Source organism: Portunus trituberculatus, chromosome 17, assembly GCF_017591435.1.
Source record: "Portunus trituberculatus isolate SZX2019 chromosome 17, ASM1759143v1, whole genome shotgun sequence".
NCBI classification, from domain to species: Eukaryota; Metazoa; Arthropoda; class Malacostraca; order Decapoda; family Portunidae; genus Portunus; species Portunus trituberculatus.
This window is the reverse complement of record NC_059271.1, coordinates 4689274-4716792: the sequence shown is the minus strand read 5'-3', so window position 1 is coordinate 4716792 and position 27519 is coordinate 4689274. Positions and strand designations below refer to the sequence as shown.

General features: G+C 35.6%; 1 protein-coding gene across 1 annotated transcript in view; it reads left to right on the top strand.

Annotated features, from left to right (window-relative positions):
• Positions 1-27519, top strand: part of LOC123505176 (Bardet-Biedl syndrome 7 protein homolog) — a 36526-nt gene that overhangs the window by 6306 nt on the left and 2701 nt on the right. Inside the window, exons 6-19 of the mRNA XM_045256338.1 lie at positions 9432-9628; positions 12018-12228; positions 12894-12978; positions 14055-14160; positions 15888-16005; positions 16660-16812; positions 19790-19927; positions 21007-21102; positions 22133-22206; positions 23481-23595; positions 24058-24071; positions 26175-26292; positions 26395-26496; positions 27212-27359. Of these exons, the coding sequence (XP_045112273.1) occupies positions 9432-9628; positions 12018-12228; positions 12894-12978; positions 14055-14160; positions 15888-16005; positions 16660-16812; positions 19790-19927; positions 21007-21102; positions 22133-22206; positions 23481-23595; positions 24058-24071; positions 26175-26292; positions 26395-26496; positions 27212-27359 (1675 nt within the window). The remainder of the gene's footprint in view (positions 1-9431; positions 9629-12017; positions 12229-12893; positions 12979-14054; positions 14161-15887; positions 16006-16659; positions 16813-19789; positions 19928-21006; positions 21103-22132; positions 22207-23480; positions 23596-24057; positions 24072-26174; positions 26293-26394; positions 26497-27211; positions 27360-27519) is intronic.

Here is a 27519-nt window from a genome sequence, read left to right as displayed (position 1 = left end):
ACCTATAAATCGGGTAATTCATTCTAATCTTACCGAAACCTAAAGTTTATAAAACTATCAATTTACGTAATTTTTTTTTAATAATTTTGATTTGTACATACCATAAGTGATGGCTGGCGATGGTTAATGTAGAAGAGGAGGGGAGAAGGGTGGGGAGGAGGAGGTCGTTGGAGGCGAGTCACCATCCATGAAAACATCTGATGTGATTCCTGTGAACCCTTTAGTGGAGGGCTATGGCTCACTAACACTTGCACTCTCACTAGATTCCTTATTTTCACCAATATTAAGCCTCTTTGGTGCCATTACAAGTTTCTAAATGAAAAATTACCTACAACGCAGAAGTTTTTTTTTTTTTTTTTTTTTTTTTTTTTTTTTAGCATGTGCCAGTAGTCTGACTAGGGATGTGTACCAGTATTAGGTATACTGAAATACTAGTATTACTGGTCACACCAGTATCAGAACGAGACATTGGCGGCAGCGGGGAGTGAGAGGCCAGAGCTTTATTTACAACCCTTTGTGCGGCCGTTTCATTACCAGATATTTTTAATACTAATAAGCCTTTGGTGTTAATGTAAGTTTATAAATGCAAAACTGTGGACAAATTGCAGGAGAATGCTATTCTGGTGACTGTAGTGCCACAGCTAGTAGAGGAGAGGAGGGAAAGGCCGGGGGCCTTTGTTTACAATCAGGTATGTAGACATTCGGCTATTAGGTATTTTCAAGTATTAAATTGAACTTTTGTGCTCGAGTATTGAAAAGTTTGACTATTATGACGCTTGAGTTTTGAGTCTCCACTATGTATATATATATGTATATATATATATATATATATATATATATATATATATATATATATATATATATATATATATATATATATATATATATATATATATATTTGTTTTGTATGAATGTAAAACTTTACATTATATGTAGATATGCATGTACATAGTTATATTAATGACTAATGTATACATAAACACCTTTATAATGTAGTCAAGAGAAATGTATTATTAGCTTTGTATCATTCTTGAAATGTAATAATGAAGGAGACTTCTAAATTAAATCAAACTCTGCAAACAGACCTTCCACCTAATACTGTCTCCTGACTATTGTAAGTATAACTGTTGATATTGATATTACCAATATGGAGCTGCAGCTTCCAATGAAGCAATTTGCAGTTGTCAGTTTTAACTTATAGGAATTGGTCCTTTTTCTCAGTAACTTTTGTGGATAATTTGTAATTAAGATATCAGCTTTAAATGTTAAACCAAAGAAGTTAAACTTTCCTTTAGTTTGGAAGAGGTGTGTGTGTGTGTGTGTGTGTGTGTGTGTGTGTGTGTGTGTGTGTGTGTGTGTGTGTGTGTGTGTTTACCTAGTTGTAGTTTTACAGGGCCTGGGCTTTATGCTCGTGTGGCCCTGTCTCCGTATCTACACTTATCCAATCTTACTTTAAAAGTATGCATACTCGTTGCAGACACTACTTCTTCATTTAAACTGTTCCACGTCTCAATACATCTTTGTGGGAAACTATATTTTTTAACATCTCAGACATCTTCCTTTTCTCAACTTTTTACTATGCGATCTTGTGCTTCGGATGTCATATTCTTCTCTCAGGATCAGTTTCTCATTATCCACTTGGTCCATTCCGTTGATCAATTTATAAACTTGTATCAGATCTCCTCTTTCCCTTCTTTGTTCCAGGGTTGGTAGATCCATAGCCTTTAGTCTCTCCTCATATGTCATCCCTTCAAATTCTGGAACCATTCTTGTAGCCATTTTTTGTAGTCTCTCCAACTTCCTTATGTGTTTCTTTTTATGAGGGGTCCACACTACTCCTGCATATTCCAATCTGGGTCTTATTATAGTACTTATCAATTTCTTCATCATTTCTTTGTCCATATAGTGAAATACTACTCCAATATTCCTTAGCAAATTATATGTTTCTCTAAAAATTCTATCAATATGGCTTACCGGTTGATTGTTTTCTTCCATCGTCACTCCTAAGTCCTTTTCCTTTTTTACTTTCTCCAGTTATACTCCATCTCCCATCTTATAGATTCCCATGGGTCGTCTTTCACTCTTTCCCATTTCCATGACATGGCTTTTGTTCACATTGAATTCCATTGTGTGTGTGTGTGCATAAGTGCACGCGTGCGTGTGTGCATATGTGCGTGTATTTGTTTCTGCGCGTGCTCTGAGAGATTAGAAATGGTCTGCACATTCTAAATATAAAATATGAAAGAGGTGATTACGATGATGATAAATAATTTTTATGACCACATTAACAGTTAAGAATTAGTTTTATTAAGGGTTTAGAGCAGCTCAGCATTGTACAAAATGTACCTACTTCAGAAATACTTCTTGCCATCATATTGTATATTACACTTTGTGTCAGTGATTACTCTAATTAGCCCTTATACAGTCAACTCTCGATTAACATAAGTTTGAATAATGCAAATTTCAATATAACATGATATTTAAGAAAATATGATTAAATAATGCAATTTATTTAATTTAACGTGAATTAACTCGACTCAATGACATCACGTGCACCCATAGTGCTTCTGGTGGGAATTGCATTAGACTGGATCCAAGAAACTTAACACCAAGCAGAGCAACTTCCAGCCAAGAAATGGTATATACAAAACACATAGGGAGACATTGTTGCCATGGTAATGAGGTTGCTACCAGGTTGCCGGTAAAACCATCTCCCGATGGGGGTATGTTACTGTCTCACATATACATTTATGTTAGCAAAACCACAGCTCTATTAGCTTTTTGCGATCATTATCACGCCACGCTTGAATGCCATAGTATAGGACATAAGGTGAAAACACAGAAAAATATTCCATTCACAGTGCGGGTTAGCTCCAGACTGAGGAGTGAGGACTGTGAGAAGGAATAGCTGAGCATCTCTGAACTATCACTCAGGGCCATGAAGTCAGGGTGATCCTCATGGCATGATCATATATGAATACAAAGATATGATATCCTTCATAGCAGGCAATAGAGGGGCAGAAACACAAATATTGTAGTGAAAGCAACACACAAGCTAAAGGGGGGTCACAAGAAGAAGTAGCCTCTGATCGGTGGAGAGCACGTTGCTTACCTTTAGAGCTAATAAAATGAAAACGTGTTTTTATTGTTTCTATGACCCAGTGATGTATTAGTATTTTTTTTAAGGTTTGAGTAACAAAAATCCCCAAAATAGGCAGACTTTTCCAGTGGCCTAGAACGTAATCCCCCTATTATCATTGTTTTCTGTGGGAATATTACGTTTGAATGACACTATGTCTCCGGGAACGCAACCCTTGCATTAATCGAGAGTTGACTTTAGTACTTGTATATTTTATGTTTAAGGTTTTATTTGGATGTTTGAGATGCACCTTAATCTTGACACAAAAATGTGAATTGTATTTTCAGTTAAACAGGTATAGAGTGATCCAATGTACATATATGCTTATACCTTGACCTGTATACTTAATTAATGTAGGGTTTTAATGTTAACTCTGATACTATTCTATATAGTGCTATGACATTTATATATCTTTTGTTAGTATATCACAGCTTAAGTTGTTAATTTTATTCTTAAAGGATATAGACTCATTTCTATCCTGAAACAACTGCATTCTTCCAGACAGCTGCTGGAGGATTCATTAGATATAGAGTATCAAAAGACCACTTGCTGGCTGTCTTACACTCCAGCTCCTCTTGAACTTATCTTCATATGTCGTATTAGATCATTCATTAGCCACATCACCAGTATTTCATCACTGTTTCTAAGCATCTTGTTTACTGGTTTAGAGATATTCCCTGCACTTTATACATACTGCATATGCTACATGCACTATGCTGCTTGTTAGTAATGAGATATGGGAATAGAGAGCTCTAAGCATGTTGATGGTTGCAAACTTATGGTCAAGCAGCTCTCATATAGTTTTTGGCATGTTGGATATAGAAGAATTCCCAATATTGATTGATAGAGAACTCGCTCTATTGATGGGAGGTGCTTGTAATGTCTTATTGTTTAACAAGAAAATTGCAAAAGTTGCCGACTGAAGCATTCTCTTTAGGGGGCCAACATTAACTTTTTACATGTGAAGTGATTGTTTTAGATACTGAAAAGAGAAGCTAACTAACACTAAGCCAGTACAGGGAAAAATTGTAAGTTACATAAACAATGAAAACTCATCAATGACAGATCAGGTGTACATACAGTTCAGTGACCACACGACCTCTTAGTTCTTGATGTCTAATTTTGTCGTCCATCTTGATCAGCTTTTCAAGTATGGCATTGTATTATAAATACTGTGCTTCTCTAAAACAGAAACTTTTGGTGATGTCTCTTTTCTTAAGCAGTTGTATTTGTTAAATGAATGAAGGAGATCAGCAATCAGATTCAGCTTATGACAAATGAGTTGTACCCAGGGTTCATCTTTTTTCATTAGTGTGTGCCTTTATGTTGGAGGCTCATCACAATAGTCAACTTAAAGAGGTTTTCTTTACCCAATTAATCCTTCCAAGTTGTTCCACTTTGTACCAGCATTCCCAAGTCCTTCTCAGCATCACTTGTAGCCCTCCTCACCATCTTGGCCCTCCAGTTGTCATCTTCCAAACTTGTAACCATTATCCAACAATACATAAAGATACTAGATATGTATCTCCACATACCTCTATAAGCTTTCCACTGTTGTCACAAACAGCCCCTACTGATCACAGTTATTGATTGATAGAACCTTTTTCATTGTCTCTTTATAAGTATTATGTACTCCCAAATGAAAAAAACTATTAGCCCTGTAGTAGTGTCCAGAAATATGAGTCATATAATGTATTTTTGACACAAGTTTTGGTACTGCTGGTATAAAAAATACCAAGTAGGAACATATAACCATTGGCGTACTAAGGGGGGGCAGGGGGGCCGGTCCGCCCCGGGTGACAACCAGAGGGGGGTGCCATATGAAGAATACAAAATTGTATAAAAAAATTCTTGGATAATATTCATAACCCTTTGCAAAAAGATAAGGGTGACACATTAGTACATTACGTAAAATTAACCTACTATGGCCATTTGAGTTTCGTGATTGGAAAAAACTTGATCACTTACTGAAACAACACTTTCCGGAAAGAAAGTTTAACTTTATCTTATACTCAGAAATCCTTCTTTCCTTACAAAGATTCAAATCCTTCATTCCTAATATCTAGTGTTGTGTATGAATATGTTTGTTCGTCGTGCAAGCGATGATATGTTGGCGAGACAAAGCGCAACTTGATGCTTCGTGTTGCCGAACATAAGGGTGTCTCAGCACGAACTAGGAAACCACTTACACAACCCCAGCTGTTTTGCCTCACTTTGCTCGGCAGCCCCCCCCCCAACATCCACCTTTGGGAGGGGGTGCAAAGGAGTGATCTGTCCCAGGTGCCAAATACTCTAGGAACGCCCCTGCATATAACCTCTACACTGTAACATGCATAACAGCTACCTTCCTTGTGAAGCAAACAGGCCTGCCAACACCACTGACTGACGCTGAGACAAAGCATTTTGTATATCATCTGAGCCTGGGATGCCATAACTTTTCTTTTTGATCAGTGGTACACCTTAAGAAAGCATTTGACCAAGTTCCACTTAAGGGCATGCTGCAGTCGAGATTTGAAAAATTCATAAGAAAAAAGTTATAGGATTTATGACTTGAATATTATTAGCTACTGGTTGTCTTTGATGTGTATGAATATGAATATGATAGAGTAATTATGTCATGCATAGAGTTGCATTCAAAATGTTGTATAAGCCTTATTTCAAATTGTTCTGCAATGTGCTGTAGCACAGACATACTTGAAAGATTCCCAAAGAATTGTAGAGAACTCTTTTTTTCAATTTCTCCTTACATCATAAGATGATTTTTTAAAGTTTTTGCATTTCATGACGTCATCAAAGCAGCATGAAAACCTGTTGTTTTGTCTCATTAAAAGCTTTCTAATCACTTTAGGAAAAAATGGTCTGACAAAATGTTACCCCAATCCCTGTCAATAAGTCACCAGATTTCAAGGCAGCGTGTATAATGGTTGATTTTATATAGTTTTTTGTATCTTGAAAAATCATGATTTGAGATACAGCTCTTTAAAGTTTTAAAAGTTTAGGATCCATGCTATGTGTTTTTAGAATGAGTAGATTTATTATATTTTGTGTGTTGATCTATAGAGAAACTGCACACTAGAATGATCTAATTGTTTCCATATTTAGTACTTCATTTTGGGAGCTGTTTACCTTGTGGTGACATTATCAGAATTCCTGGCTCTGTTTCTTTATGCCTTTGCCAGTAGATTTAGCTCACTGGTGGGTGTCATAAGAATGCTATTTAATAGATTTATGGTTTATTTTAACCATCAGTAGGCACCTTCCCTCTTCTCCATAAAACAGTCCTCTCCAAGTAGATTTTTTGGTCCTAATAAAAATTGGCACCTCCAAGTATGTATGTTTCTATCTCTGCTTTCCTCTTTACCACCTCTTCATACATTTTTCTAATTTTCTTTTCCTTGATTTAATCTTTCTTAGCTTTTGCTATCAAAAGTGAGATCCTCTTCCTTTCCCTTTCATTTCAAAACCTCCTTCCCTGCCTTCACCTGCCACTGAACCATCATCTGTTCCTTCTTCTTTTCATTTATCTCCTCTTCTCTCTTCTTTTTCTTCATCTCTTACACCTTCTTCAGCTGCTGTAGCCTGTTTTGTTTATTCCCCATGTTGCAGTAGGAAGATCAGCAAAGAAAAAAAAAAGAAAAGAAAAAAGAAAGACAGCCTGCAAACAAAAGTATGCCATAACATCTCCTTTTGCCTTCCTCTGTCACACTGGGGTGGTGTATGGCAAGGCAGGAAGGAGGCAAGCGATTTGAGGGGTGGAGCCTCACCACAGAGACCAATATTATTGGTAAAATGACAAGGAAAAACGGGCAATATGCTACAATGCTTAGAGAGTGTTTATGCCACTCATGTCCCTTTAAACATGTCAGAATGCGTGTTGCCTTGCGCATAGGTCCATGATTCATATACCATATGAATTCTGAATATTTTTCTACAATAATCTGCTGGAATTGAAAAAAATTGTTGTTCATCATAATTTACTAAATCTCAACTGCAGCATCCCCTTAAGATATGGAAGTTAGTAAACACAGTAAAAGTTGTGGATGGAAGGCTACCTAAGAGCAATAAAAACAAAATTTCTGAGAAGTTAGAAATAAGAGAGTCCCATTAAAACAAGTTTTACCAAGTGTAATTTTCAATACAGCATTCATATATATATATATATATATATATATATATATATATATATATATATATATATATATATATATATATATATATATATATATATATATATATATATATAGCCTGTTCTCATAAAGATAAAGCAGAGTTAGCCAAAAGTCTGGGACAAGTGTCTGGAAACCTCCCTCTTAAAAGGAGTTAAGTCATAGGAAAATTGAAATACAGAAACAGGCAGGGAGTTGCAGAATTTACCAGAGAAAGGTATAAATGATTGAGAGTACTGGTTAACTGTTGCATTAGAGAGTGTGGACAGAATAGGGGTGAGAGGAAGAAGAAAGCCTTGTGCTGCAAGGCTGCAGGAGGAGAAGCATTCAGTTATCATGAAGATAGTGAGTGATAAAAGCTAGCAAGGGATGCAACATTCCAGCATTGAGAAAGAGGCTGAAAACAGTCAGTCAGAGGAGAGGAGTTGATGAGAGAAAAACCTTTTGATTCCACCTTTTCTAATATATCTGTGTGAGTGGAACCCCTCCCCCTCCACGCCCATTACCCAAAAACATGCGAAGAGTAATCCTTACAAGGACGGATAAGGCCTCTTGTACAGAGTTAGTAGTTGGAGGGGTGGAGATGCCTCAGAATGCCTAACTTCATAGAAGCAGTTTTAGCAAGATATGAGATGTGAAGTTTCTAGTTTAGTAAAGTACAGAATGAGGATATTCAGTGTAGAAGATGAGGACAGGCAAGTGTCATTCAAGAAGAGGGGATAGTTGTCTGGAAAGTTGTATCACATTGATAGATAGAGGAATTGAGTTTTTGAGATATTGAACACTACTAAGTTTCCTCTGCCCCAATCATAAATCTTAGAAAGATAAAAATCAGGCGTTCTGTGGTGTTCCTGCGTGATCTGTTGACTTCCTGAAGGGTTGGTCATCTCTGAAAAGACGTTGGAAAGTATAGGGTTGTATCATCAGCGTGGAAGTTGATACTGGAAAAGTGTAGGATGTTATCATCAGCATGGGAATTGGATAGGGCAAGAAGTTTGATTAAGAAGATCGTTAATGAATAATAGAAAGAGAGTTGGTAACAGTACAGAACCCTGAGGAACACCACTGTTAGTAGATATGTATGTGTATGTAAATAATATGCCGGTAGGAATCTACAGATGACACAATTATCAAAAATGAGAAGAAACTGTCAAGATTGCAAAGATCTGGAAAATTATTTAAATAGTATATGAATAGGGTATGAAATAGAAAATGGAACTCATTGCACAGTGTCATGTGATGCAACTTGGGAAGAATGGACACAGACCCATGTGGACATACATATTAGGAAATTATAGCAAGTGTGAATAAAGAATCTTACAATTTGATACAAGACAATTTGCCACCAGAAAAGCCTGTACACCATATTTAGAGATACATGAAGGATATTGAAGACAATAGAAATGGCTTTTTACATTCTGAAGAAAGAGAAAATGGAAATAATCACAACAATGATTATATTCAAATATCAATTTGCTGGATATATGTATTCCCTTCATTTGAAATAGAATATCATACATTACAAAACTGGAAAGAATAGCTGTAAGACAGTTTCAACATTATAAAATGTAATGTATGATAAAAGATTAAAATGGAAATCCATACTAACATTTGAAGAAAATATATAAGTGCAGAACATTATCTTTTTCACAGGTTAATGAATGAACAAGATAGCAAAATTGTTAAAAATATATCATAGAGGAAACAAAGAGACTGAATATCAAAGATGATGCAAGAAAATGTTAAGAAAGATGACAAAAAATATAGCAATTTCCTTAGAAATATCTAGATACATACTTGGAAATGGCTAGAAGAGATAACAGAGGTAAGGAGTAAGCATGAATTGAAAGAAAAATTGACTGATTATCAATACAAAGAGAGTACAAGTCTTATACACTACAGCTAGATACAGATATACACATTCACATGCACACACACAACTAGGTGAATACTTGTATAAATAAGCAAATATAGAAAATAGGATTTGGAAACATTTATACAAGTATTTTACACAGTGTATTAATAAAAAAAATTGATATTTTCATTTAGGCATAATATTACACTTACTGCATGTTTTGTAAATTATGCTTTATATTCTTGTGTGACAACACCATCAAAATACACAGATGAAAAACTTGGTGCCTGTGTTGGCTTGTGAGGACCGCCTGCTAAGAGTGATGAGGGACTCAGATGTCCTGTATTCAGTGGAGCTACCCTCTCCCTCCACTTGCCTCCAACTCTTCTACAATGATGGAGGAGAAAATGGTGACCAACTCCTGTATGGTACCTCAGATGGGAAGATTGGTCTTGTGCAGCTGGGCAGGTGAGTTATTTAATCCTATGTCTTTTCTTTGTTCTGATATAGTACCTTATTACACTCTTAATTCCAATGATATCACACACTGCTTTAATGTCAACTATAAAGAAAATAAATAATTGGCTGGAAATGTACCTTATGTGGAATTGTGTTAATTGTTGTTTGGGTTATAACTATATACATATTTCATCTTCTGTTTCAGTTTTATGGTTTAGTATTTAACTGTTGGACATCAGCTTTGTTTTTTTTTTATATCTGGTTTCAAACCTACTCTGACTTTTATCATTGTAGTGGCAAAGTTATCTTATATAGTTCATTTATTCACTGACTCATCAGATTATCATCAAATCTAAAAGTAATTTGATACTCTTCAGACATTTTTTAGCCTCCTATTAAAAAATTCTTTAAATTTCTTGAAATATAACACTGTAATGAATAGCTTTGCAGGAGTAATATTATTTTGTTTAGCAACTATTTTCTTGCTGACTTTGTTGCTTTATAATGCCATTCACTCTCTTCTTGTCTGTTACTCCCATCAACTCGCATCACTATAAAGTGCAGTAGGCTCTACTGTAGTTTATCTGCATTATGATCACACTATCATGTCCATGAGAATTTTTCTTACTTAATGTAATAATATATTTTAGCATTCCATTATTGATTACTGAAAGTAGCATGCATGAGTAGAACATGTTATAATACAGTATCATTGTTTTGTCAAGTTTTAATAATACATCTTGGTTTTATAGTCACTGTTGAGTTTCATGGGGTAAACCAAAACTGGCTATCTTGTAGCTAAAGTGATTTATGTCATATAATTTGTTCATTTTACATGCTTGAGCTGAATCTGTAGTGGTAAGGTGATGATTGTGCTAGTTGCAAGGCAGAGACCTTCAGTCACAGACTAAGAAGTAAAAATATACTAAATATTGTAAAACGGTGGATCTGATGAAGAAAAGTCTCATGAAATAATAAAGATGCTCAGCCAAGGGTTACCTACTGGGAGCTATTTCTGAAACTGAAATTGCATTTTTTTTTATATGCAATATACCCTCCAGGGACCAGGCAAAGCATTTGGTTGTACAGATGTGCAGTAACAAAATTAGAAGCCCTCAGTGTGAGTGAGGGAATTAGATCTAAATCTGTGAATGAATCAGAAGGTGAAGAGGAGAAAGTTGAGGCAGTGTGTCAAGACACTTATTGATACCAAAAGAACAATCTGACCTTGGTAAATTCATGGTCCTTTCCTCAGACAGGGACTTCAAGGCTAATGTAGGGAGTCTCTGTATTTAATTTTGAATGAAGGATGGGCATGTGACTAAGTATAGGTGATCCTCGCTATACGAAAACTTGCTTCACAAATTTTTGCTCATACAAAATCCGTTTTACTACCCCTTGTCTGCTTATATGAACTTGCTTTGAGTTTATGAATTTTTAAATTCCCCGCTTGGCTCACCTGTGGTGCCAGAGATGTGCAGTGGGTGCTTCTACAACAGCAACATAAACAAACGCTCCCATTCCCACTATCTGCTCCGCCAGTCTGCCTACAATCCACATTTTTCATCATTTTTGCATAAATTTCTTACTGAAAGTGGTATACTTTAGTGTGTATAAGGTTCATTGTTATTGATTAATAACAAATTTATTAGGGTAAAGGGGACATTCTTGGCAGCCCATTGTCTGTGAATCGTGCAGACATGAGATAACTAATGCAGGGTTGCTGTTCAGTTACAATTATGCGGTAGAGCCTGTGGGTTACAGTGCAGGACAGTTTGCTGGAAATACCTAATCACTCATGTTGGAAAATGTTTAAGGTTCGTTGCCTGCAGAAAAATCATGCATGCTACCATATTTATTTCTTTTTGTACTTTAATAGGGTGAATACAGTACTGTTTAGACTGAAAAATCTTATGTCTAGGAACATAACCCCTATTTTTGTATTGCTTTAGTTATTTGCTTTACGAATTTTTGCTATATGAAAGGGTTTTCAGGAACCTAACCCTTTTGTATATTGGAGATCACTTGTTCACGTAGTTTTGTTTGAAGAAAGAGGTAAAGAGAAATCCAGTTAGTTAATCATTAGATTTTTCATCATCTTACATTTGATAAATTACTGGTTTCTGTCACTGCAATACATCTCATGTATGACTGTTTAAATGCCTTCTGGTGAAACATAATCTGGTGCTGAATTTACATGATTTAGTGCTGTACCAGATTATTATACAGACATCACCCCTTTCCACTCTGAACCTGCAAAGAAGGATCACATCAGTAGGTGTGTTCATGAAATGTTACAATTTGTTAACTATGCAACAAATTCCCTCATGAACTGCGTTGTTCAGGAATAACTGTAATATACAAATTTCCTTGGGATAATCATTGAATTTTATTTCAGAGGCTCAGCAGTTCATCGGTGGGTAAGTGAGAATGGTGGCGGGTCAGGCAGTGTTGGCTCCTCTCGGCGTGGTGGTGTGACCAGCATGGACCATCACGACATGACTGGGGATGGCATACGGGATCTTATTGTGGGTAGAGATGATGGTTCACTAGAAGTTTATTCCTATGAAGATGGAGATGAGGCAGAGCCAACCCTCAGATTCTCCATGGTAAGTTAGAGAATTATATTCAGTCAATGTATTCTTATTTTGGTGAAGGTTTTATATTTCTAATTTAAAAGGAGATGGTGCGTAGATCAATTGTTCTCTGGAAGACAGGTGTGTGAAAGGCATATGACAAAAGGAAAAGAAATGCTTTGGCCATTTATATAAAGAATGCATATGATAGGAGGGGATTGAACAATTTTGAAATTTTACATGAGGTGATTAATTATTAAAGTGAGTGAAACGTGTTACTGTGAATAGAGGAATGTGTTAATGGTTTTCTGTCCATATAGAGCTATGGATCTGATGTGAGGTATAAAGCTAACAGGAAGGCTATGATTATCATAGATGGTCAGTGAAAAGAGAGCTTTTGATGAATGGATTCCTGTAGGTCAAGGGAAATGAGAGATGGGTTATAAGTGCATGTTTGAGGGTCTGGACTGGAGGGTTTCTCCATATTTGATCAGGTCATTCTAATAATGTCCATATTGAAAAGTATGAGTTACAAATATGTATTCTGGTTTCCATAACTGAACACTACAAATTTTGTATACTTGTCTTTGAAGTAAACTCCACTCTGAAGCATAGTTACTCTTTGTCCTATCTGGTTTCAACATATGTGTTTAAGGAATGTTTGTAATTATGTATTTTATACAATTTTTTATTTCCAGGCTTGCAATGAAAGTGTGACCTCAGTACAGGGTGCAGTTGTCGGAAGTGCTGGTTATGATGAAATTGTTGCATCAACATACACAGGTGAGTTGTATTGAAGTTATGCCATCTTCATCATAATAATTATCACCACCATAATTATCATCTTCATAATCATTTAGTAAAGTGGAGAAGCTCCGCTGTGTACACTGCTGTCAGATAAAACAAAAGCTACATCACAAAGGCAGTTAAAGACCCTTTCCTCACCTCTCTCTCTCTCTCTCTCTCTCTCTCTCTCTCTCTCTCTCTCTCTCTCTCTCTCTCTCTCTCTCTCTCTCTCTCTCTCTCTCTCTCTCTCTCTCTCTCTCTCTCTCTCTCTCTCTCTCTCTCTCTCTCTCTCTCTCTCTCTCGATGTGTGACGTTTTTTTAACTAAGAAGCATTTTCCCCTGCCAATGTTTGTCAGAATGAATTGTTACTGTTTAGTGCCAGTCATGAATCTTTCATTTATTATTTTGAACTTATTCATCATTTTCATATGTTACTAGTTCTTTGGATCTTTGTAGCACAGATTGGGACAAAATTCATACCACTGACCTCAGAAGTCTATATAACACCTATCCAAACTTTGATTTTAGAGTGTTGGAACTAATAAAGAAGTATACTAAAGCCAACAAGAATGCATATATCAACCTAATTAGAAAACCTGAGACAGGGATTGTATTACACCTCCTGCACTTATGCAGAGTTCAATGCATAAGTACAGGAGGCGTTAAGGCACAGTACTCTCTTTGGCAGATGCGGCAGCTGCTTCTTGAGAAGCATATTTTTAAATGGGAACTGAGATAGGCAGAATGGCAATTAGAGAGTAAGAATTTTTATCATATAGAAAGTGTTCGAGTTAAAAGGGGGATACATTTTGGAAGGTTGCTCGTAACTTGCTTTGCTCACAACTTGTCATTATAGATTTTCTGTGCAATTAAAAAAATTGTTGTGTGTCCTGCAAACATTGTATTGCCACAGCAGAGCTTATCCTACCATTACCAGAGATGTAAGGACTGGGGCATTGCTGTGCTACACTATGATGCGGCACAGCATGGGTTGCAGTGGAACAATGCGCTAGGCAATTATGATGTGTAGCACTGTCAAAATTCAAAGTTCATTCTTCACCACTGCTGACCAGGCTGGGTCTTTGGAGCCACAACAGAGCCTATGGACCGCCACATGACCTCAGAGTCAGGAGTGGTGCAGATTTCCCAGGACTCAAAACTCAAGATAGAGAAACTGAGGTACCTGGTCCACCTCATCTATTCAAGCTCACATTTTTATTTTTTGTTTGATTTCTTTTCTTCTGCACAGTTTTTTGCTTGATACAATATTTCATATACTATTTACTATTGTTTACCAGCAAGTCATGTTAAAAAAATACAGGAATTGATGCATGTGCTAGAGCTTTTGAAATATTAAGCAGACATCACATCAAGATTTCTTTCATTGCCATATTAGTTATATACCTAATAATACCAGTGACTGAAAACCATCATCTTAACTAGAAGCCCATGTTTTGCATTAAATGAGATACAGTATTCATATTTCACAGTGATAGATTTTTCATGTTTATCTAAATGCGTGAGTGTGATTATCTTGATCTCTTATACTGATAGAATCTTACAATAACAAGTGAAAAGAAATTTCCTGCTGAACCTAAACATTATAGCTTGTTGAGAAAAAATATATTTTATTTAGTTATCAAAAGTAATCTTGAATAGTATTTTGTTGATATCTAAAAAAAGTTGATCAGTAATTTAGGCATTTGCTTAGCTGTTGATTTATTATGCACTTATATTTGTGTGTATGTATTTTAATAATTTCGCCATACAGCTCAACAGTCTACCTGTGGGAATTGTTAACTGGAGATCAGTGAATCACGTGTTAGGTACATGGTTGTATGTATATGATAAAATATAAATGTCCAAATTGATGGATAGAATTTTTTAGCATTGCTGAAACCTTGAAATGATCTGTAGGTCCAAAAGATTATGAGGATATTTCAAATGTTGCACATTTAGCATCCATTGTGAATTCTAAAGACCAAGAAACTATCACCACACAGGACATGAAATATTGTGTGTGGCTTCTTTTTGTTTTGTTTTTGCTCAGTAAACACTTTACTGTACTGCTTCTCGTATACTTCCTGTTCCATCAGATGGAGCTGAAGCACCACTGTACTTGAAGTTTTCACATTGCACAATATAACATTCATATTTGAAGCATATTGATTTGCTTCTATGAATCACAGTATTTCTTTATTTCACATAATTTGCATATATGCTTGATTTGATGCAATTTTACTTATTTATTTTTCTATATCCTCTCATCTTGTCCTCTATTTCTGTGCCAAAAACACTCATGGTACAAGAACTGTGACTTCAGAATTTCCTTCCCTACAGTCTTGCAGTTAGTTGTAACAACATCTCGGTGATGTTTCATCAGTCTTGCTTAGGCAGTTTTCAAAGCTGTTTAAATTTTCTTTACAACCTTGAATACATGTGTAAGCATGAAATAAGCTCCATTGTACTTATTTAAATGTAGGCATCAATTACATCTTGAACATCTGGAATGATATAATTGGGTGGAAATTTTCTCCATCTAGCTGGGGGATTGAAACCCACTTGGTTGTGAGACAACCATATTAGGTATTGGAACACTGGACTGCTCTATGAATTATACTTTGACTACTGCAAGATTATTTAATGTTTGACTCTCAGAAGTATAAATTTTTGAAAGCTTTGGTGTTCTCATCCAACTTTGATTACCACGTTCCCTACTGAACATATTTGTGAACATGCCTTTCTTTGGCTTCTCTATCCTTGATGTATTTAACAATATTCATTTTTTTTTTTCTATTTGTATTTATAGGGATTTGTAATTCCTTTCTAAATGTTTGAATACTGAGGTGGAGGTACTTTTGGATACTGATCTTTTTAATTGATTGTCTTTCATGGTCACACTGAAGGGGTGAGATTGATGACCTGCAGCAGAGAGTGTTGAGAGAACGTGACCAGTACCAGGCAGCCACTCAGAGTGCCTTCCCAGGCATCTCAGCAGTTCCATTCTTTTCCATAAATGATAAGGTATGCTCTAAATACAGTGTTGTTTTGTATGTATTGTGTGTCATTTTGTATTGTTGAGTATGACTTTCAGCTTGGCCATGGTAGGCTAAATAACTGTAACTCAAGATGGATAACTCATTCAAGTAAAAGTAGTTCTTCTTTTTTCTATCTCACTTTAACCAGTTTTATCTGTTACCTAAAGGTATATTGTATTGCTTTCTGAAATTGACAGTTTTCATTCTCTTATATTGAATTGCAGTGTCGTATACTTTGTTATTTTGCACTGATATTTTCAGGACTTGTTTTTTCTGAACTTTTGAACTTGATGTCACACCTCCCTGCCTATGCACTGCATTAATTTGCAGGACCCTCTACTTCCACACTGACATTTTGCTCCTATATATTTTGCACTGGTAGACCCACCTTGTTTCCATTTCTTCCTGTTCTTATGCAATTAACTGACGAGAGGAGTGTCAAGACACCAAAATAAAATTGCCACTGTATTTGAAATTGTCTTTTATCATGCTTCTTTTGTTATTTTTTTTTTCTTTCTTTTCTTTCTTTCTTTCTTTCCTTCCTTTATTTTATTATTTTATTTATTTATTCATTTATTTTATTTTATTTAGTTTTTTGCTCTAAAGAGTATGTTGTAAGTTTGGTCTGGTATTTTTGTAGATGACCTTGAATCGTAGCGATGCATCATATCTGCTGAGCCTGGAGGTGCAGACAGCAATAGACAATGTGCTGCTGCAGAGTGATGTTCCCATTGACCTACTTGATGTGGAGAAGAACTCAGCTGTTGTGAGCTACAGCACCTGCGACCCTGACGTGAGTGATTCAAGCATTTTTTCATTGTAATTTCTTGAAATATTTCCAACTTAATTATGCCTCTAAATCTTAGATATTCTTATAGTGAAAAGATAATGATATTTTATGCATATAGTACTGTATACCCATCTGTGTAAAGTAATTGCTTTTCTTAACTTTATTCTATAAAATCTACATTAAGATTTCACATCTAGTGTGTTTTGAACTCATAAATTTGCATCTAATGATCTAATGACACTATTTGACCAATGCACATAATCATGTCTAATGAGAAATATGGAGGATGGTTAAGGAATCACAGGCTGGTAGGTGAACACTTTATTCTTGAGTAGTTTCCCCCCATAGGGCTTCAGGAGAAGTGAGAATGTTTTTGAGTTCTAATAAAAAATATTGGGTGTGCAGTTTAGATGTGTTGCAACCTTGGTCCTATATCTGGAGAAGCATTTTCATCCACCTTCATTGCCTCCCCCCAGTATGTTACCTGAGGCCCTTTGTATGCAACAAAGAATAAACCAGGAGTTCAGTGAATCTTATGAATAGAAAGTGAATGAAAAAAAAGATAAACAGTTATCTCTGTATATTTGAACAAATGTCATGAGGGTGGGGATTTTGTGGCATATCTTGTTAAAAATTAAGGAAAAGAGACATGAGTGATGATTATAAGAACAAAAAACCTTGATAGCATAACATGCTTGAAGTATTTTTTTTATTTGTTGGAGAAGAAAAGGAATGCATACAGAAAGATGATAAGGCATGGAGAGGCATCACAAGAGGCACAGGAGACTGGTAGTGAGAAGGTGGAGGATGACCAGTTGAGTGACCTTATGTGCATCAGATTGTCATTTTTTATCCAGGGTTATTTTCATCTCATTTATTTTTCATTCTGTGTCACTATTTGTGGTTATGTAACAACAACAAGTCTTGAGATTCCAACTAATTTTCTATTTAACAACAAAGCACTAGATATAACAATAGAGAAAACTAGCTGAAGTAAAAAAAAAAAAAAAGAGATTGAAGATTTAATTTGTTTGTACGAGATTGAAAATTTAATTTGTTTGTAAGAGATTGAAGATTTAATTTGTTTGTAAAAGAAAGTATGAATGCTTGCTGGTATGGCAGTGAGTTATGCTTATAAAGTAAGTGGAAGCACATCACATTGTGGATGTTGTTGGGGGATTGTGCAGCAGTTTTGCCTGGCACTTTCAAGGAAGACAACACTCCAGCTAACAATGAATTAAGGCCCTATCACACTGGCCTATGATACGCGGAACCAGGAACATCCGCTCCAGATAGCTGGAACTTGCCCGGGATTAGCGGAACCAAGTTGGGATGGCTTCATATCCATCCCGGTTCTCCATATGCTATCCCAATGGAAAAGTAAATATAGTATATGTAATAAAAACATTTTACATGAACTAAAAAGAACGTGACAAAATTTTTCATATTGGAATATTAAATAATATTTCATCAATTTAGAAATATAAAATATATATATATATATATATATATATATATATATATATATATATATATATATATATATATATATATATATATATATATATATATCATGTCGATAGTTTGGGCTCATGGCAACCACCTCTGACTCCAAAGTTGCCGTCGTGCATACACGTCTCAGCTTTTCTCTAGTTTTTTTTTACTTACTTTTCTTCAACAAGAGGAAGTGCAAATGCAGTTCCAGGACAAAGCACAGGTTGAGATATAAGCGGCATGGTTTTGTTCTGGTTTATTTTGATTAGGCTTTGTCTTGGTCGGTGGGCCGTTTGCCTAGCATAGCAAGAACGCGGGCAGCTTGTGTGTGATAGTGTTCCTGGTTTCGTACCAAGAACCATGGCCCGCGTTAGACATATCATAGGCCAGTGTGATAGCCCCTTTAGGAATGATGTTGCTTATGGTAGGGATTGACACTGGATTTTAACTTTGTAAACCAGTTATAGTAAAATATAACTATAAGTCTATCCTTCAGGAGTGTGTATATTGTAATATGGCATCAATGGCCTCTGCAAATGCTAGAATAGAGTAAAGGGGAAAGATTGACAGATAAGCATTAGAGTTGAAGGAAAAAGAAGCCAAGTGAGAGGCATACAGGACAGTGATGGGTAGAAGTAGTATTAAACATCAGCCACTCATAGCCTTGCACCAATTTATCAACACACTCCCAGGCCATCACTGCATTCTGTCTAATATACTGATAGTAAGTACATAATTGGTAGTAAGTGTGACATATTAAATGTTGACTATGGCCAGCATGACCAAGGGGAGAATTCAATAATTTTTAAGAGAGAAATGAGAGGAAAACTTGTAGTTGCTAGACTAGAAGAACCAAATATATAAACTGAAGAATGAGGATGAAGAAAATAAAAGATAGACTACTGTATGATGAGTGGTGAGAATAGGGAAGCAGCTCTTCACCCATACACCACCAAATATGATAGGTGTTGTGTTATGTGGTTGGTTAATAGTTATTGTGACAAAACAAATGATGGAAGAGTTGTTGCTACGTCTATTAACTAGTAGGACATGTAATGGGATTGATATATTATAATGATTTAAGACATGTTATGTAGTCTGAGTCAGAAACTTCTGACAGGTAGCAACATAATGTCACCATCAACTCTTTCATGTTAGTCACATTCCATTCTGTCTTTCCAGTTGCTTTCTCTAAGGTTTACTAATAGTACATGCACAGTAGACAAACATATTTGTTGCATTTGGTATTTTTTATTTCATTTTCAAAACTTTCCTCAATAGTACCATGGAGCTTGTCCTGATGTGTTATGACCATTTGTTATGTGTTTTGTTATACAAGAATGCCAAATGAAACCTTACTGGTTTTACCTCCAAGGTTTCTCTGTAAAAGAAAGAATGTGTGTTTGTCATAGATTTGAAATTACTGAATGGCAGTTTTACATAGAGATGAGAAAGTGTTTTAACTGCTTAACAACCTTTATTGTAGAGTGGAAACTTCTTGCTGGCAACTTACCGATGTCAAGCTAACACCACTCGCTTGGAGGTACGGATCAGAACCATTGAAGGACAATATGGCACACTACAGGCCTACATCACTCCCAGACTGCAGCCCAAGTGTTGTCAGGTGTGTATATTACTATTCTCTGTGTTCTATGTATGTCTGTCTCTGTCTACTTATTTATCTGTTTCTCTATGTATATCTTGTTGCCCTATTTTATTTTGAGTGGCTTAAGAAATCATTTGAATAGAAATGTTGCTAGAAACAAAGTATATACAGTGACAGTCCAGTCTTTTGCACTTATGGAACTATACAAGTGCTGAAATATTGAATATTCTAAAAGATCAGATGGGAATTTGATCAGCTATATTATAAATGAATACATGATAACATAGGCTAGTATTAATTTGCTTTTTTTACAAAAGAAAGAAAACTAATGTGTTCACGGAATATTTTTATAGAAATTGCAAAACTTTTCACAGGATGTTTAGAAATGAACCATTAGTTCAGCCTCAGCAAACTTGATAAGTAAACAGATATTTTCCAGCTTCCACCCAAGAAACTTTTTCATATCTGATCTAATATAATTTTAATGTAACTTCAGGACATCTATTTTGAATGCTTCTCAAGATGAACACCAATTGATTTATTTCTTGCATCTGTGCTTCATGTTTTTTGATAGGTATCAAAGTTAACTATATCTAAATCATTCTTATCCTGATCTGACCATAGCATCATACTTTACATTGTAGAGGAGACTGGGTCTTGTTGTTACAATTTTTTTTTTGTTTTTGTGCACAGCACAAAAAATTTATTGAGATGAAGTTTGTTTACTTGTCTAATTAAGAAAATGCCTATTTATTGAAAATACTGTTCAAATTAAAAAAAACATTGTTGCAGAAAGTAGTACAACTTCTGTTAATGAGGTGGTGTCAACTTACCAACTAAGTCTGGGCAAGGGGTTAAATTGTGACACCTCTTGGGATAATTTGTTACAGCTAATTTTCTCTTACAATCACATTGAAAAAAAAACAAAAATCATTATATGGATATGCCTGGTGGCAAATTTGACTCAAAAGTGTATTTAAACAAATCCTTGAAACTTTGAAACACCTCAAGTGGTTTATTGGTATGCTTGACAGCTGATTTCCTTTCTCAATCATCTAGTCTGAATCATCATTGTCCATGAATTTCTTGTTGCACAGATCACAGAGACAGTCCCGGCATCCATCGGTGAAATCAGTGTGTGCCCAGGCCTTACAGACCATACACTCTTCCCATTCTTCACCTGGAAGGGAGTTGTTAGAGTTCCAATCTGACCATACAATGCATTTCCAATCTACATCTTGCACACTGTGAAGCTGCTCTCCTTTCTCTTTTTCTTTTCTTTTGTACAACTGACATCAATCTTGCATCAAATTTTAGTGCAGTGAATAGATTGATTTCAAGAAGCATTAGACCTACTTCAAAATCTTTGGCAATATTCTGCAACGACTTATTTTCAACCAAAACTACCCTAGCAACTCTTTCCATGACATCAGGAGGGATATTCCCTCTGTTAGTCTTCCTTTTGTTATTTCTGGGCATGGTGTGTTACCCTAAAATATGATGAGTTAAGTTGTTGTATACTTTGATACACTGTAACAATTAATTTCAATCATACATTTTCGTGTACAACCACTTGTTCAGCACTAACAATGTGTGGTAACCATGGCATGATTCACATGTCAAAGAACTCTTCAAGTACATCTTGGTGGGGTACAGACAACTTCAATGATGTCACACATGTTTAGTAAATTAAGGATTAACTTGCAACAAAAAATTACTTTTCTTGTTAAAAAAATCATTTTTAAGCCACACCTTTGGCTGCAAATGTCTGTCAGTGTAACACTCATTGGTGATTGTGATGGCTTGAAGAAGGCTTTTAAATGGCTTGAGTCCCACGCGCCATCCACATCATTATGTTCGAAATCATGACCTTGTAACAACTTACCCATGTAACAACTAGACCTGGTCTCCACTACCTATTATGTGGATTTCCTCTATCAACTCTGAGTATTTTACATTTACTAATATTTGATTTAATTTGCCCTCTATTTGCCCATTCATTCATCATATGTAAGTCTGTGTGCAGTATTACTGCATTAAGATTCTGCCTCATTATATACTCGTACCTATCTGTGTTATCCAGAAATTTGCTAATAAATTGGAGACTCAATACTTGAACATCTTAATAGTCGAACTTATCAATACTTGAACTCAAAAGTTCAACTTAATACTCAATAAAAATATCTGATAGTCAAATGTCTGCACATGTGATTGTAAACAAAGGCTCCTGGCCTCTCCCTCACCCCCTCCACCAATTGTCCAGCTGTGGTCATGAGAATAACATTCTCCTGCATTTTGTCTGTAGTTTTTCATTTAGAAACTTACAATGGCACCAAAGGGGCTTATTAGTGATGAAGATATCTGGTACTCGAATGTAAACAAAACTCTGGCCTCTCCCTTCCCGCCGCCACCAGTTGTCCCATTCTGATACCAGTAGTACCGATGAATAACCTCCCTCCTCCTCCCCATCCTTCTTCCCGCTTCTACATTATCCATCACCAGCCTTTACTTATGGTATGTACAAATCAAAATTATAAAAAAAATTTACATAGAAATTTTTGTAAACTTAAGGTTTTGTTAAGGTTAGAATAATTACCTGATTTATAGGTAACGGTAGTGAGACTTTTTGATACTCAAACAGCCATTTGGAATTAATTAAGTTCGAATATTGAGTCTCCACTGTACTTGTAAGAAACAAAATATTTTCTGCTTTTTGTGTGTGTTACTCCATGTATATAGGAAATGGATAATCATTCAGAAGTTAAGCAGCCAAATCTAATATCCATGAATTTCACAAACTAGGGGCTAACATGCCACAATTGTGGTTTTGAGATATTTAGGGTTAACTTTGAACTACTGTACCACATAGAAAACAAAGACATTCATAAAGTATTATATATCAATGGAAAGCTTATGACAAGACAAATCTTTTTCAAATCAGTTTCCTTGAAAAAAAAGAAAAAAAAAAAAAAAAACTAAAAAAAACCTACAAGAAAACAAAACGGGTTTCCTTAGTTATCATCAGATTGCTGCCCAAATTGGACCACAGGAAACTTGCACTATTAATGTGGTAACAATTTTTGGCCAAATATAATCCAAATGAATTTCTTTATGAATTTGTTTCTCCAAAAAACAAAAAAAATTATGGTTTTTGTAGATTTTCATTATGTTATGGCTGTAATAAAGGCATCATTCATTGACATATTCATAGTTGGGTACATAACCTGATGACAGATGTATAAGTTACTATGTGGAGGGAGCTGGATGGAGCGTGGAGGGGTTAATAATCCAGAACTTTCAAGGGCACAAAATGTGACAAGCATGTGTACACAACACACACTGAGACACACATGGCAGCCACATGTTGCTGATTGGTCGAGAGAGGGGTGGCATCCCAGCTGCACTCCCATTGGCTGCCTGCCTGCATTAGTTGAACCCTCTTGCCCACTAAAACCCAACTCATCTAGCTGTTTCTAGCTGCTTTATACAAATCAAAGTTAGCAACACTCAATCTTGTGTAGCTCTGCTATAAGGACAAGTATCAAAATTCAGTCTTCACCACATGTTTCAGCAATGGTTGGTCTGGCAGGAAACACAGAGAGTACAATTTCAGTTGTGGTGGCGTGTTGGCCCCTATCGTACGGGGCTCCTCATATGTGTTACTAGAATTTGCCATGGTTACAATGGTAAATTAAAGTGAAGAAAAGTAAGGAAATTGAGTTTAATATAAATGTAATAAGTTCGCAATGTTTTACAGTGTCACATAAAAGGCAATAACAAGCTCTTTTCCTTCAGATATCATTTTAAAAACTTACTAATAATAGATATAGATATTCAGGTAGATTTATAAAAGCAGGAGTGGTAGCATCATCTCTCAGTGGTTAATTTATCAGCTTGGTCCTTTAAAAGGAACGTAGGCCTTTAAAAGTTTAGATCTAGAAGACAAACATATTGGCCTTTTCTTGGCCTTTTTTTACTGCTTAGGATAGTCAGCATATATTAACTATTGTCTTCCCAAAATCAATGTATTATGAGTTAATACAAGAAAATGGGTTTCAAAATTATCCTTATACATATCATGCAAACATCACGCATATATTATTCATGTTTCATATTGGTTTAGTACATGTTTGTACATCCTGTCTCAGATCATGATTCATTGGTAAGCCCTCCTCATGCTCGCTGCTTCAGTCTGTTGTCTAGTGTCATGACTCATGATAAACATTATTTTGGTGAAATACTGTAAGGACATTTCTAGCAAGATATCATCCAAGCCTCATCCATATGGGCCATCCCTGAGTATACTTAAACTTGATTTTGCAGGATATTGTAAGATAACATTGATTATTGGCTCTATCAAGCTAATTAGTGATCTTTGTCATTATTAAACCTAATAAACATGGGATTATTTTGTCCATATCATCTATATTATGATGTAATAAGGCTGGCCTTTTTTTATCATAAGTGTGGCTTCATTTGAATTGGAACATCTGGCAACTCTGTTGGTGGGGGAAGGGATCTGAATGTGGAAGGGATGAAAGTGAATCAAGTGTATCTCTTAGTGTTAAGATGTTGTGATAAATGACTGTACATTTGTTTAGAGACTATGTCTATTGTACTGTTGTCTAAAATCCAGTGAGGAAACCTGTTCCAGTCCTTTATGAGTGCTTGTATGTGTCTTTGTTAGTATGATATTATGTTTGGTATGCTTGGTTGTGTATGTTATGAATGCATTATATTGTTTTTGTGCTGTGGATCAATGTCACTCCTCAAAAACCTCAGTGTTTGGTTACCTATAGAACAGATGGAATCTATATGAGTGTTGAATTAAGATCTGTGGAAAGATGAACGCCAATAAGTATGCAGTGCGTGGTGCCCAATAAGGACGCCCGTACATTTAGGGCACCACACACTGTTTACATTGTGGACCACTCGTGGGGTAAATTAGATTGGATAGTGCTTTTACAGTTTCTTAGGAAATTTCATTCCTGTGAGAGAGGCAGTTTTGGAATGTCATATGATGTGTCTTAGGACTGGCAATAGTTTGATAAAAATGCGAACCTATTGGTTTTGGGTATCTGGGATTTGTCCAGGAGGTACGCACACAGCCCCAATCTTTATCTTTTCTTTCTAAGCAGTCCTGATGCATTTTTCTCATGCATTGCATGACAAAATTGATCTACAAATAGAAAAAGTTGTAATTTTCAATTACAAAATTAGTAATTAATCATGAAAAAAATGTTGCAACTCCTAGGTTTTCATAAGAAAACTGAGTTTTTTAGACCTTAGCTTATATTTGTTACTGCATCTCTTCAGTCATCACAAACCCAACAGTTGATACCTGCTGACATGAAGGCATAATGGTTAAGCTTAAAAATAAAACCAAATTTTGATGTCCAAGAGTTGTCACGTCCTGTAGAGAAGTTTTTAAATGCCAAGTGCATACCTAATGGACCGATGTGTACCTATTAGACACTTTACCCTAGTAGACAAACTTTTCAATCTTCATCCTATCAGTATGACAAAACCATTTCAGTTTCACTCATTCCACCATTCCATTTGCACAGATGTTCCTACCACATGTTTTCAATGGCCACACTAAACCACCCTTTCATATCATGTGGCTCAGGAAACTCATTCCCACTGCACTGCTATGATCTATTCCATGTCCAAGTTTCTGATGCATACACTAAAGCTGGCTGGAGAATGATGTTCCTTAAACCTGTCTGTACATCCTTGGACACATTTTTTCCTTTCATACAAATAGCTTTTGAGTGATCTTGTGATATGCATACCATTTTTCATTATTTTTGTTTTATTTATTTATTTTGTGTGTTTTCTCTTACCTTTGTATCCTGTTTTCAATTTCATCATCACATATTCATCCACCACAGTTTTTGTTACACATTAGTGTCATTCACTTCGTTTGATTAGGCACATTGATAAATTATTATAGTACTCACTTTGTCAGCATTTGCATTTTTATCTCAGTATTCCAGTATCATCATTGCTTCAGTGTTTTACTTTCTTTTAATCATTTCTTTTTATATTCTTCCTTCAATAAATGTACATATTTATGTAAATACAAACCAGCTAAAAACATGTAAAGTAGTATAAAATAGATAAACTGAACAATTGGATAAGCTGTCAGCTATCTCACTCCATATAGTTCACTTTATTAAGATTTTATTGTGTATGTGTATATGCATAACAGATATTACTGTGTTATCATGATGTATTGATATGTTATGCTTATTGTGTTTTGTACCTGCCAACAGCTGCACTGTGTGTATAGTGCAAAGGAAGCCATCTTTAAATCAGATAACATCTCAACCATTTCAATCCTCAAAGACGTCCTCACCAAGGAGGCAACACGAAAGAAAGTATGACCCATTAGATTCCACTTGAATTACTGAAATTCTGTGACATCATATATGTAAATGAACACTTTTTTCATCAGTTAATTTACAACTTTCTTGCTTTAGGTTCAGTTGGACATCTCTTGTGAAGTGAGTGAGGAGAGTGTGGTGCACGCTCTCCAGCTCCTTCACCCACGGCTTGGTGCACAGCTTATGTTGGCAAAGCAGGTATGTTTTCTTTCTTCTTTTATGGAAAAATTTTTACCTACAGCTTTGATTAAATGATTAAATGCCTCAGTACTATGGACTAAAAGGGGGTAACATTAGTCCAATGAAGCTGATTGTTCATTGGTACTGACACTAAATATAGTTTATATTAGTAATGGTTAATAGTGACAATTACATAATGAAAACAGGAATAAATACAGTATTGTACTTTTAATCAAGCACACTATTATGCAATCTGGCAGTGTGAAACATGTTTTTCCTCCAGACAGCATGCAATATGGAGATAACTTTAGCCTGTTCCTCTGAGGTTAATACTGAGGTGTCAGATAGATATTCCTCATGGTATGGTTATAGAGAGTTATGATGATTCAAACAGAACTCATAAAGGAAGGGCAAAAACTTTGGAGCAGTGAGCTACATGTGTTGTTGCACTATGTAAACAGAGTGACTGCCTTCCAACTAACAGTCTGTTCTCAAAGCAGCAGCTTGTGTCAGGTGTTGCTACAACTCCATCTGTTGCACACAGAACTTTAGTATGGAGTTGGCTGCTCCAGATTTTGTCAGCTTCATCTGAAATATTTTTAAAAGATGTCCATACTACTGAGGTATGAGTGTATGATTTTATTCTCATTGAATGAAATCTTAATTCATGTTTTCTTAGTTAGGAATGAAACTTCATAAGAAAATTATCTTGATTTACACTTATCTTTTGTAGGTATCACTGATAGATGCTCTGAGGGAACTGAGTTCCCATGAATCAGACACAAGTTTTCTTTCCCCTGAGTACCAGTACATCCTGGACAATGCAGATGACCTACAAGCACAGTACCGAAAACAGCCATGTCATCTAGAGCGTTTGTATGGTAAGTATCTGATCTTTTCTGAAAACCTGAAGATTCAATATTGTGTATGGTTATTTTTATCACTATATGGAGTACATGTGTTATGAATTTGGAATATGGTAATGTACTAGAAATGTATTGATATGTAAAGAATTAATAGATTTTTAAGGTTTCACTTTTT